Source organism: Grammomys surdaster, unplaced genomic scaffold (assembly GCF_004785775.1).
Source record: "Grammomys surdaster isolate TR1022 unplaced genomic scaffold, NIH_TR_1.0 191, whole genome shotgun sequence".
Taxonomy (NCBI): domain Eukaryota; kingdom Metazoa; phylum Chordata; class Mammalia; order Rodentia; family Muridae; genus Grammomys; species Grammomys surdaster.
Window position 1 is genome coordinate 7450349 of NW_021604636.1, and position 13040 is coordinate 7463388.

Here is a 13040-nt window from a genome sequence, read left to right on the forward strand (position 1 = left end):
AAAGGAAAGCATCCCCTGTGTGAGAAGACGGCCTACAGCATGGGATCCTTGCCAGGTACTCATCCTGAGAGGATTAACATCCAGAACGTACCAAGAACTCAAAAACACTCACGCAAAAGAACAAGAAATCCAATCAGCAAATGTTCAGATGAACTGAGGAGACACTTCTCAAAAGAAGTATAAGCGGCCAGTAATATATATAAAAAAAAATGTTCATTTTTAGCCACTAGGGAAATTGAAATAAAAATATACTGAGAAACTATCTCCTGTCAGATGATGTTTATCATCAATGAAGCGAGGCTGCTGCTGCTTCGGTTTGCTTGGTATAACACTTTGCATGCATGAAAACTGCTGGGTTCAATCTCCACCGTGGCGGAAGAGATGGAGGGGCACACACCTGTGATCCTGAGACTCAGATGGTTAAGGAGGATCTGATATCAAGGTATTCTTGATATTTAATGTGTTTAAAGCCTGATGACCTAGGATACATGAAACCAAAACAACAACAATAATAGAACAATAAATGCTGGTCAAGAGGAGAACCCTTGCCAGGCAGTGGTGGCACACGCCTTTAATCCTCGCACTTGGGAGGCAGAGGCAGGCGGATTTCTGAGTTTGAGGCCAGCCTGGTCTACAGAGTGAGTTCCAGGACAGCCAGGGCTCCACAGAAAAACCCTGTCTCAAAAAAACAAAAACAAAAAACAAAAAACAAAAAAAAAGAGGGGAACCCTTACATATTTTTGAGGTTGTACAATGTAGGTTGTACGAGCCACCATACAAAGCAGTATGGGGGTTCCTCCAAAAATGAATTCCTGTGTATATATCTTTAAGAATCAAAGTCAACGTACAACAGAGATACCTTCCATCTGTGTTTCCACCACACCCTTTACAATAGCTAAGTTATGGAATGAATCAGCCTTCATGAGGTGCTAGTTAGATTATGAATGAAGAAGCATGGTACATAATATGTATAGTGGAATACTGTCCAGCCACAAAGAAGAATGAACTCATGTTATTTATGGGAAAGAAGCTGGAACTAGAGTTCATCATGTTAAGTAAGCCTGACTCAGAAGGACAAGTGTATCAGGCTTCTGTCATATCTAGAAGAAACCAGCATGAAACAGGGAGAAGGCCTCTTGGGGGAGGGGGTAATGAGAGGGAAAAATTGGGTAGTGGGAGGGCTTCCATATGATCGAAATACATTAAATATATATATGAAAGCATACAATGAAACTATTATTCTGTGTAATTTCTCAGTTACAGATGGCCCCACTGTGGACAACAAGCACAGACTTCAGTGGCCAGCCCAAGGGTTTCCAGGGCTTTCAGCAAAGCACATGGCTTCCCACCTGTCTGAAGTCCTATAGCTGTTTCTGAGCAGCCTCCACACTACCCTCCGAGGACCGGTCGTCTCCAGTCTGTTCATGCTCCACACGCTCCACTTCAGATCCAGAAACCAAACTAAGCTATTTCCTTCACCCACATGACCTTGTGAGTGTTATCATGCCCTGGCTGCTTACATGAGGAAATGGCCTCAACAGGTTAGATGATCTGTCCAAGATCGAATGGCTACTAACCAAGAGTGGGCAGTCTGCCAGACTCGAGAGCTTGGGCTTGGGGGAGAACAACAACCCTCACCTCTCTTTCAGGAGCTCTCAGCAACTGGAGGGGACACATATCGCCATATTGAAATTTAGTTAGTAAAACCCTGCAAAGAGGAGATGTGGCGAGAGAAACAGGAGGCAGCCCCAGCCTGAAACAGTTCAACTTTCCTTCCTTTGAATTTCCAGTTCCCTTTCCTTGTGGAATACAGTCTCAGTGACGTTCCCTACAAGACCCCAGTTTTCTGCATCATTAAACCCAAACAAACCACGACGTCCCTTCTCCTCTCTGTGCCTCCTTAAAACCCAGAAGAAGGGGTCTCCTGAGGAAGCAGGGCTAATTTCTAATAGCCTCCTCCAAACTCTCATTGCCTTTAACCTCTCTCAGTATCTCCAACCCCCTTCCCTGGAATCCTCCTCCACATCCCAAAGTGCAGACAGCTTTCTCCCTCCCCATGCCAAGCTCCCTCACCAAGTCACACCACACTTCAGTCACTGATATTCAGTCTACTGACTTCCCCAACCCTGCTCTTGGAGAGAGGTTCTCCACAGGCTCAAACTGCTCAAAAGGCAGCTCTGACTTGAAAAGACCTGATCCACAACTCCTATCTTCCTAATGCCAGCATGGTAGCCCAGAAGCCCTGTACCCTCCCACTCTGTCCCACACGCACTCTACTCCCCAGAACCTTCAAGAGCTCCCCAGAGGTAACAGCTAAGAGGTCTTCTCTAACGTATTCTTATGTTGGCTCTTCCCAGTCTTCCACACCCTGACAGAGCTCCAGTCAAACTAGATCTACTATTGTCAGAACACGCCCTGTGCTGCTTCTGATGCCTCTTCCTGTCTGTAGTAGCTTGTTCTTCCTATTAATATCCTATATCCTTTTCTTCCTCACATTAACTGCATGGAGAAAATAATGGAGACTGTTCTAGATCATGAGTTCTTGGGAAAGGCTAAGAAGGTGAGAAACCCAGGCTATGGTGGCCAGGGGAGTCTAGCATCTCGCTGATATTTAAAACTGTATCTCCTTTTTAGTTTGTTTATTTTGTTCTTGTTTTTCTAGACAGGGTTTCTCTGTGTAGACCAGGCTGGCCTCAAACTAGCAGAGATTCAACTGTGTCTGCTTCCCAAGTGCTGGGATTACAGGTGTGCACTTTAGTCTACCTGACTTGTATATCCCCGTTTAGAACTGTTTGCCATAATCTTTGAGGCACCCTTGCAAAATGAAAGACAGAAAATAGGTGAAGGAAAAGAACAAAGCCAAGGGCATGAATGTACTCAACTCCAAAACTTAACACAAAGCTCTAGTTACCAAAACAGCACAGTAGACGCATAAAAGCCCACAGACCGCTGGAACACAACAGTAATCTCACATTCTTACAGCCAACTGATTATCAACAAAAGTGATCCTAACATACAACCAAGAAAGAACTCGCAATTAAATAGAAGAGCGAAAAACCGGGCTGGAGAGATGGCTCAGCAGTTAAGAGCACTGTCTGCTCTTCGAGAGGTCCTGAGTTCAATTCTCAGCACCCACATGGTGGCTCACAATCATCTGTAACGGGATCTGATACCCTCTTCTGGGCAGATCGAGCACTCATACACACTAAGTAAATAAATCTTTTAAAAAAAAAGAGTATAAAACTGAATACATCTTTCACCACTTTAAAAAGAAACTGGCTCAAAAATAAAGACTTAACAATGTAAGACTAAGCTATGGAGTGGAAGGAAAAGAGGAAAGTCTTGACGGCGTTAGAATGAACACGGACTGCCCTGGAGAAGACCTCGAAAGTCAGAAACTAAAGCAAAGCAGACAAGAGGGCTGAAGAAAGAGAAGTCAGCGCAGGGGCAGCCTATGAAATGGGTACACTCACGAGACACTATCCTCAGGTCCTGGTGACTACTGTGTGTCTGTGGTTACTGTTCCTGGAGCAGCTACCACACTCAGATGTGCCTTGTATCGTATTGCCACCACTGGTCAAAATGCAGCAACGGTCAACGATGACTACAGTCCAGCTACTTCCTGCTCTAACACCAGCCGTCTACCCTGTGGGTCTCTAGATGTTCTTTGTCTCTACAAACCCAAACTGCAGCTGACCTTCCTCAAAAATGACCTCTCCTTATAATCCGGTGAGCAGTGTCATCGCTCACCCTTTGACACCTCTGGTGATCTGCTTTGAGTAGCCAACCTGCTGAGCTAAACCAGGTCTGAAAGATAACAAACCCTGAGTCCAGTGTCACCTAAGGAAACAGCCACATTACCGTGCTATACCCATCGTTACCGGTCAGGAGGGTGGTGGCCATGTGGCTCCCAGGTACTCACTGGCCGCTTCATTTCTAGACCCAATTATCTGACCTAGTGCCCACCAAAGTTCTGAGGAGACAACCCAGCAGCTTGCCAGGCCCATCACTACAGAATGAGGCAATCCTGATGCAGAGAAGAATTGCTCAAGAAAGCAAAGATGAAGGCTAGACAGAAAGAGGGCTTGAGAATGGCCGCAGCCAAAGGCCCTTGGAGCCTCTTAACCTCTCACCTATTTTGTACTAAGAGGCAGGCAATAGGCAAGCTTGTCTCCCCATCTTCCTGTTGTGTGAGTTGTAAGAACTGCATCCTGCCTGGCCTTGTCTGTGAGGAGTCAGCTAACTGGAGTATAGGACTCCTCTCTTATCCTCACACATTTGTTGCTATATGGTCAAGGGTAGTCAGGAAGTGGCAGGGGGTTAAGGATCCAAGACAGACACCCTCCCACCACCACCCCTCCCCTGGCTTGCTATTCCCTAAAGCAAAGACATGTTAGCCATGTATGGTCCTGCCATGCTGGTGGGAGGAGTCAGATCAATGAAAACAATTAGCAGAGGAACTAGCTCCCCGGCACCAGCCAGCTTCCCTTCTACCCAAATACACTGAAAGTGTCCTGCTGTTTCAGCAATCGAAGGAGGGAAGCTTTACAGAAAGGTGTGGATTATTTTCACTCTCTCCTGACCAAATATGGGAAATAAGACGCAACAAAACTGCATAGTACTTGGTACTCGAATCCCTGTGGGTGCTAACGGAAGCGTCTGCTGTACCTGGGCTCACACAGGAAGGCTGTGCTTTCGCCATCCGCTCTCCACACCAGCCACTCTCTGAAGGACGGGTGGCAGAACATGCGGGTTTTGTCTCTCCTCTTAATGAGGAAGCAAGAGAGGGCCTCCATCCTCTGCTGGAAGTCCTCCCAGCCCTGCTCCCCTTGGATGTGGCCGGCATTGATAGCCTGAAATATCTGCTCATCTGTCATGGGGTGGAGGGATGCGAGGGCCACGTTCAAAATGGGAAGGGCCCGGTCAAAGGCAGACTGGGTCATGAACTTCATGTTGCATTGCAGCAGATAGAGCTCGGACAGAGACACGGGCACCACCTTGTAGCTGGCACTCTTTATGACCAGGTGGCCCCGCTGGAAGAGGTCCAGTGTGAGCTTGAGGTACAGGTAGGAACCGAGGCTCCGCAGGACCAGATGGCTGCTGACTTTGCCGATGAGGGCAGCGTCGGCCTTGCCATTCAGGGAGATGTTGCTGAGGATGTCCTGGCTGCTGTGGACCCTGTGCTGGACGTATGCATGCAGGTCACTGTGAATGTCCTTGTTGTCTGGAAAGTCGTCTAAGGAAAGCTTGACAAATGGCAGCGCACTGATGATTTCCTGGGGGAAAACAAAATCTCGCAGTGTTAGTCCGCAGAGTTTCCCCTTTCCCTTTAAACCAGGCTCACTCGTTCTCTTTCAAGGAGGATTTTCGTGGATTATGGGGACTCGTTGCTTTGTATTAAAACACGTAATAGGATGAGGTACAGATAAAAAGCTTAAGTGAAAGAAATCCTGATGCGAGATAGGATCTTTCCCAAAGCCCCCACTGAGGACTCTGAGCCAAGTGAGCAGAGGGAGGGGCCCAAGGAGACAGCAGCAACCAGGCCACACCAACAAAGGGGCATCCAGACCCTGCAGGTGACCCGATACCCGTAATCCCTGAGCAGCTGCTTCTAGAACAAGGGTAAACACAAACCAACACTGCACATCTAAGAGCACAGCTAGACACTGAGATAAGAAGCGCCCTCTCTGCATCAGATACTGGGGCTGTGTAACCCTACCAGGAAACAGGAGACTTCCCGCTCTGCCTGTGTCCCTGGACAATAGGCAGCAAAATTCACTGAATTCTCCAGTACAGCATGCTCTCATTTTAAAAGAATTTTAAGCATTCTTTTTTTAAAAAAATTATTTTGTTTTGTCTGCATGTCTGTGTATCAAATGCATGCCTGGTACCCATGACAAAGGTGTTGGATGCCAGGGAAGCAGTTATGGTGGTTACGAGCCACCCAATGGGAGCCAAGAAGCAAACCCAAGTTCTACAAAAGAGTACCCCATGTTCTTAATCACCAAGCCATCTCTCCAGCCAGAAGTGAACTGCTGGCTGAATCTGGATTGCACAGGGTCACTGATGTTCATGCTCCTTTATTTCCAAGATAAGGTCTTAACCCCAAGAAACAATTTAACTTCTCACTAACATTTCTGAGGCTCATGCCACTTTTAAGGTAGTGATGGCAGGAAGAGGGCAGTGGACAGCCGCTTCCATTTTGCATGGCAGCTGATCTTAGCACCGGTCAGCACAGGAATACAGGAACCAGTTCGAGTTTTAGCCCAGCTGCTAGATGATGCTTAGTGAGAGAAACATGACCGAAAATGTATCACCCAAAGGATCATAAAGATAAGCATGACATTTAAATGTAGGCTTAATTGCAAGTTTTAATAAGAAAAAGAAATGAGCATGACCACCCAGTTCCATGAAACAAAACAACTCATCTCTATAACAAGTGGCCCCCAAACCTATAGATCTACTGTAGAACCAGTCATTGGCCACAAACCTCAACTGGCGCACACTCCACTACAGTAAGCCAGGCTTACACACTGCCATTTCAGAAGGACGGGGACAGCTCGCTACTGCTAGGATGCTTAGCTGACACTGTGAGAATCCCTGTGCCCACGGGACTCTCTGGACTACTTTTTCAAAGTCTTGATAATGGTTTTCAATTCAGTAGCCAAATGGGCTCTAACGCTAGGCCAGGAGCACTTGCCGCTATACACTTGGGATGTGGGAACTTGGAAAGAGAGGGGGGAAATATTTTGTCACCTGAAAATTTGCTCTCACAGTCACGATCAACTTCAGCCAGGTGGGGAATTTAGGAATAATTTTGGTAATAAATGAAGACAGCGTATCTCCGTAATCAGGCTTATGAAATTCAGCTTCATTCAAGCCGTCTATCAAGATGATGTATTCCTCTTCTGGAATTTTCTGCTCTAAAAGATGAAATAATTTTTCCAAATTAAGAAATTATACGTTTCTATAACATGGCACCACCCAGTGCATTTTAACACACAGCTTAAAGTGTTAGCAAAACCTAAAAAGGTTTACATATGGCAGGAGACATGTTTTCAACAAAGCATATTTTCTATTAAATTTATAATGAAAAAACAGAGCACTGAGCCAAAAGAAAACCAATTCTCACAAAACAGTTTTCAGAAACATATTGCATTACAGACATTAGCAGGATCTCAATCTTATACATAATAGAGTGAGTTCTTCATAAACCTGGGTAGCCTGCAGCCAAAATCACTGACACGCAGACCGCTTAAACCTGGAACCAGACAGACACCAGGCCCTTTGCTGGAACCCCTCAGCTGCCCAACTCCAAAATGGGACGACCCAGCACTCCCCACACTACCACCAAGGACCGTGTGGTCAGAATCTCTCGGTGGCGAAAGTGCTGCTTCACGGACACCCAGAGTCCTTCACACAGCAGCCTAAAGCTAGTTTTCTATTTACTAGCAACAGCTTTCTGCTCAGGGCACAGAGCAAGCACAACAGCCATTTCAAGCCCTCTTTCTAGCATCTTCTGCTAGAAGACGCTTTGTAGACGGATACCTCAAAAGGGAGCAAGGTAAGAGATGGGGACCTTATGGATGATCAATGATGTCACTGACAATCCTACCCGGGAAGGGGAAAACAAGGAAAAACTAAATGAAAACTCCAGGAAATGGTATTAGATTTAGATTTCAACCCGTCTAGTAAGGGCTTGGGGGAGGGGAGGGAGAAGAACATGTTGGAAGATTTCCAACAATGCAGTGGTTTCCTTGCGGCCTGGAGTGTAGACTCCTCAGTGTGTATTACCTACATGGATTACTGCTACGTGGGAGACCAGAATGTGCCTCCTTGAAATGTGGACAACTGTGACAGAGAAAACAAGGAAGAAGTTCAGGCAGCCCCCTGCCCACCCTTTTAGCTTACAGCCAGGATAAGGGAAGCAGAGTACAGGGTCCCAGCCACTGGAGAAGCGAAGAAGTCTGGGTATCAAAGCTTACGATCTACTCACAACTAGTGTTAATCTTCCCATGGATTCATCTTCCCAGTTTCCTGCCTCTGAAGGCCCAAGCTGTTTCCTGTTTCATTTTGACCTCTTACCATTCCTAAGTTACTGCCCTTTATTGAAGATCCTTCAGAAGGTGGAGTCTTAAAGCCCTGCTCTCAGTAACATCCATATCCATGAATGGTAGGTGTTAATAATCTCTCTTGGCTGTTATGCCTACCGTTTGCTCATTTCATAGACCAAGTATCAAACCTTTGTGGGACAGTAAGTCTACTCTTCCCCACAGTTACGAGGCTTCCTTAGAACTGCTCGGTTGTTGATTTCATCCACACCAGAGATACTGCATTGGAAACAATGCCTCAGAGGATGGATGTGGTGGGATCAGATGTGTATTGAGTCATCCACATCCCGTGCCTGCCACCCCAGGGCTAAGCTGACCACCCTTCTGAGGACCACTTGGGGCATCGGCCTTTACTGGGAAGCAGCCCCAAGGCTTCTGGTAGGTACCGTTTCTTAGGCTTGTAAGTGGCTCCAGGACGCCCCTCTTGAAAGCAGCCACGGGATCCTGCACACAGGAGCGGAGGCTCAGCATGCTCTGCAGCTGGGGCTCCTTGATCAGAAGGTCTCTGTAGGCAGCCAGCTGGTGGGACCGGCACAGCAGAGCTGCAATGCTGTGCACAAACTCAGGTACCAGACACGTGTAAGTGTTGTCAGCCTGGCAGTAATGGTAGGCCACCACCTATGGAGAAGCAGAGACATCAACCGCACCATCCCACCCTCTCCACAGCTCTTCCGTGAACTCAAACAGGAATGCAACTGAGCCTTCCTGAGACAGGACACCGACCGAGTGTCCATTCCCTAAGACTGAGTCGCTGACTAGCTTAACTGATATTTTTATTCTATTCTTCATTGGTGTAATTTGCTAAGTTCTCAGCAGACTATTAGTTGCAGGGATAAATCCATCTTGATTAACACAAAATTTAGGACGACTGTACTCTGTATTGAATGTAGATTAGTAAAAGTCATTTATAAAACCCAACGCCTAGTCTGGCTCAGAGCACTTCCAAGCAAGCCATGTGCCCAATGCTGCCATCTGCCCCGAATTTTCCTTCTCAAGAACAGCAGCATCCTGAGGGAACCCTCTGCTTATCCAAAAAAGCATAGGATCAAGTTGGCGGGTAGGAACCCAAGCTGTAAAGTTGCAGCTGCTGCTTCCTCCTGACAGAAGCTCTCACTCCCTCCCTTCATCCACACTTCTTCAGAGGGATGTTACAGAGACATTCAAAGGGACAGCGAAGCAATTGCCAGATATGTGCCTATTGCAGGGGCATGAGGAGAGAAAGGGAAGAGCTGCCGACAAGCAGCAAGGCTGAGGGGGTTCCCTCCGTTAGACAGACTGGCAGCGGCAGCAGGTTGTCTATTAGATATCTCTCCCATCTCTGCCCCAACAGTGCCAGTGACGGAGGCAGGCGGATTTCTGAGTTCAAGGCCAGCCTGGTCTACAGAGTGAGTTCCAGGACAGCCAGGGCTACACAGAGAAACCCTGTCTCGAAAAAAACCCAAAAAACTGTAATTCTGCTACTATGTGGAGATAGAGGTTTGCTAAAGGGGTCACAGGATGAGACCCAATGTCTTAGGGTAATTTAAAATCATATTTTTTTAGTTTTGACTACATCTACCATTAGACCTTAGGGAAATGCTCACTGCCCTTCAACGTCTACATAAACAGAAAACAGCAGAAACCTACATGAGGGCCCCAAACCCACGCAAATCATCATAATTTATCCAGTACATTGTGCATTGTCCTGCACAATGTTTTACGATAGCATCTTGGTAACCCAAAGCAGGCCACGGAATCCAACTGCAACCACAGGTAGTTTTTAAAAATCTGAATAAGGTTAATTTAAATCACAGGACACGCTATAGGGCATAGGCTAAAGACAATTCAGTCACACCTTTGCTTCTGTGACCTGTGTGGTTATGTGTTGCATGTGTGTTATAAGATGAGCCTCTTACTGTGGGTCACAATTACAATGTTTGAAAAACCACCCTACAAGTATAGCTTTGAGGCCAGCATCCTTCATCGCAGATGACCCCTTCAAGATCAGAGGACTGCTCTGAATCAGTCAGATGGGGACTCCCTGTGCCACAAGTAGCTGCCTTCTGGGGGCAGGTGGCAGTGGGAGAGGGCTGAGTGACAGATCATCAAGGCAAGAAATTCGACTGCTTTCATGCAGAAAGGTGGCCTATGAGCCAGTGTGGGACAGAGCAGAAGGAGGAGGAATTCAGAAAGATCCTTGATGATCATGCACTTAGAGACAACATCAGCCAAGGTTCCTTTACAACCTCCCGAGAAAGCTCTGACTGAGGGTGCAGAGGATGCACAGGACCCCGAGACCCAGGGAACAGGGTACAGGCAGAAGTGGTCTGGGCCAATCTGAAAGCTTCTCTTATCTCCAGCTTACACAGCAAATGAAAGGGTGTGTGCCAGTGCCCTCGGGTTGCAATGAGCACCTGAGTTCTCCTTCTGCCTTAAGGAACTCTGAGTTCGGTTCAGATGGACATAAACCCTCTGCTGCTGTCTTTAGGACTTATTCTCATTAAAGCCTTTTCTCTGGAGTGCTCAATCGTACTTTATCAAGAGCTGCACTACACTTCAGCACCAAGCACTTGTTTCTGTTTTAAAATCCCCTTTCAAACTCATTTTTTCAATGCCACACATGCAAATCTCTATCTGGAAGACCCCATGAGTTGAGAGCTGGTTACCTTAGAAGCGAGGTTTTTCACCGCATCCTCTCTTGGTCTCTGGCTGTCAGCAGTACCGGGCCCAGCAGGTGTTCGGGCCACACTGAGAGCGCTTGTGGAGGAACTTGGTGAAAGTAACGGAGTACCAGCAAGGTCCTTGGTGGGATCTGAGGCTGGAGAGAGCCACAGATTGGACATCAGCATGCGGTATAACAAGTGTGGAATATACTTCTGAATTAGTCCCAGACAAATCTGAATAGTAACGAGCTAGCATAACTCAAAATGAGGTCTGGAGTGAGCATACCAATTCCCACCTTATCTCCTCCCCTGGAGAGCTGCCTTCCTAGGTCACAACTTCTCTTCTGGTTTTTAAAAAAAAAAATGCTGGGCAGTGGTGGCACATACCTTTAATCCCAGTATAAGGCACAAGCAGGCAAATCTCTTGAGTTTGAGGCCAGCCTGTTCTACAGAGTGGGTTCCAGGATGGCCAGGACAGAGAAAAAAAAATAAAAAAAAAAAGAAAGAAATAAAACAAAAATCTCACATAACTCTCTTGTTCTTGTTTATATTTTAAGGTATCTTCTTTGTACTAAGTTCACTGCACATGAAAGAGTCAGGGAAGCCAGGAATGGTGGTATGTGCCTGGATCTCAGCACTTGGGATACGGGACAAGGCAAGAGGATCTCAAGTTCAAAAGTAGCCTGGATGTTACACAGTGAGAACTTTGTTCATAGTGAGAACTCAAATGTTTAGCTATTCTGTCTCCCATCTAAATTAGTCTTTCTATTTTTGGTAAAGCTAGCAGAGAAGAAAAGGCTATAGTAAACAGGATATAAAAGAATTCTGCATAGGATAAAGGGAGGAACTAAGAGCGTATGCACACACACACACACACACACAAACACACTAAAAAAGAAAGAAATACGCATTAAACTCTATCTGCCTTGTTTTTCCAGTAGTCTGAGCACTTGGTTTTAAGATCCAAATTTCCCCTGGCCACTTGATCAAAATACTCTGTATTAACGTAGCCTTGCATGCAAACCCCCTTTGTCGAAAGAGGGAGACAAGAATTCCACATCAGAAGGACAGAAGAAGGCTGCCATCAGCCCAGACTACAGCTAATACACGCCATAACAATGGAACAATGGGGGACCTCTCTCTCTCCCCTTCCACTCAAAAAAAAAAAAAAAAAAAAGCGCCAAAATGAAACATCCCATCCCTCTACTGTGATTAGAAGTATCCAGACAGTTCACATAACCTATGAACTTAGACCCAATATAGTAGCTAGAACAACTTACAGAAAACCGTTAATTCCTGTTTATCCAAACAGCAGTTCCCTCCATCTATCTTAATTTAATATAATAAGCCAGATGAGTATCAACCACGAACATACTTTTGGGTGACAAACTGGGGCTGCTGGACGCGATCTGTCTCATGCGGCTTCCATGACAGCTCAGCGCCACCAGCTTGGAAATGATGGCTGTCTTCCCAAATCCCACATTTCCCACGACCACTGCTCCTCTGTTCTCTGCCAGTTCTGTGTTCCTCAAGTTTTCTTCTATCTGGTGAAAGAGCCAATCTCTTCCCACAAACACAGAGTCAGTCGTGATGCTCGGCACTTCAAAGAGCAAGGGCTTCAACAAAATCTCCTGTGGTTTGTAGGGAGCAAATCGTGCTTCAAAACAAACACAAACAAACAAACAAACATCGTTAGGGAAGGTAGTATCATTTAGGATAAAAAGAAACATATATCCAACTCGGTTCTATAAATCTGTCTATAATACTTTATTCATTTTTGTTGTTGTTGTTCTCCCAAGTATCCCATTACAATGACTCCCCAGTCGTTTCACACTTCCAAGTTATTTTCAAACACACAGAGAAAGCAAAGCAAAAGTCCCAATCATGTCAGTCTGGTTTATCTGAAAGCACATGGAAGTCTGGTTTCTTCTGCTCCTGCTCAGATTAAATCCAAACACAGATTCCCAGATTTGAGAGCACAGCCCTATCCCGATGCAAGGGTGCCTTGCCCACAGGATACAGGTAGGGCATGTGACCACACAGCTATGCAGGACACGCAGCTATAGGATGTAGCCGATATGGTCTAAGGGACTGACAACAAGACAAAAATGCTCTGTGAGTGGCAACTATCTTATCACAGAATTATTTTTCCATTTCAGTAGTAATTTAATTTAATTACATGCTTTAAGTAAGAAACCCCAAGTCCTTAGAGCTGGCTCCCAGCAGACCCTTCAGATCTCATCATTTTTAAAGAACAGCACAAACACACCTCACATCACACTTGAGC

The 13040-nt window shown here is 46.1% G+C and overlaps 1 protein-coding gene across 1 annotated transcript in view; it reads right to left on the reverse strand.

The window, feature by feature from the left end:
- Positions 1-13040, reverse strand: part of Tanc1 (tetratricopeptide repeat, ankyrin repeat and coiled-coil containing 1) — a 229565-nt gene that overhangs the window by 43235 nt on the left and 173290 nt on the right. Inside the window, exons 10-14 of the mRNA XM_028769164.1 lie at positions 12129-12410; positions 10757-10908; positions 8498-8729; positions 6757-6923; positions 4669-5276 (exon numbers count right to left, since the gene is read on the reverse strand). Of these exons, the coding sequence (XP_028624997.1) occupies positions 4669-5276; positions 6757-6923; positions 8498-8729; positions 10757-10908; positions 12129-12410 (1441 nt within the window). The remainder of the gene's footprint in view (positions 1-4668; positions 5277-6756; positions 6924-8497; positions 8730-10756; positions 10909-12128; positions 12411-13040) is intronic.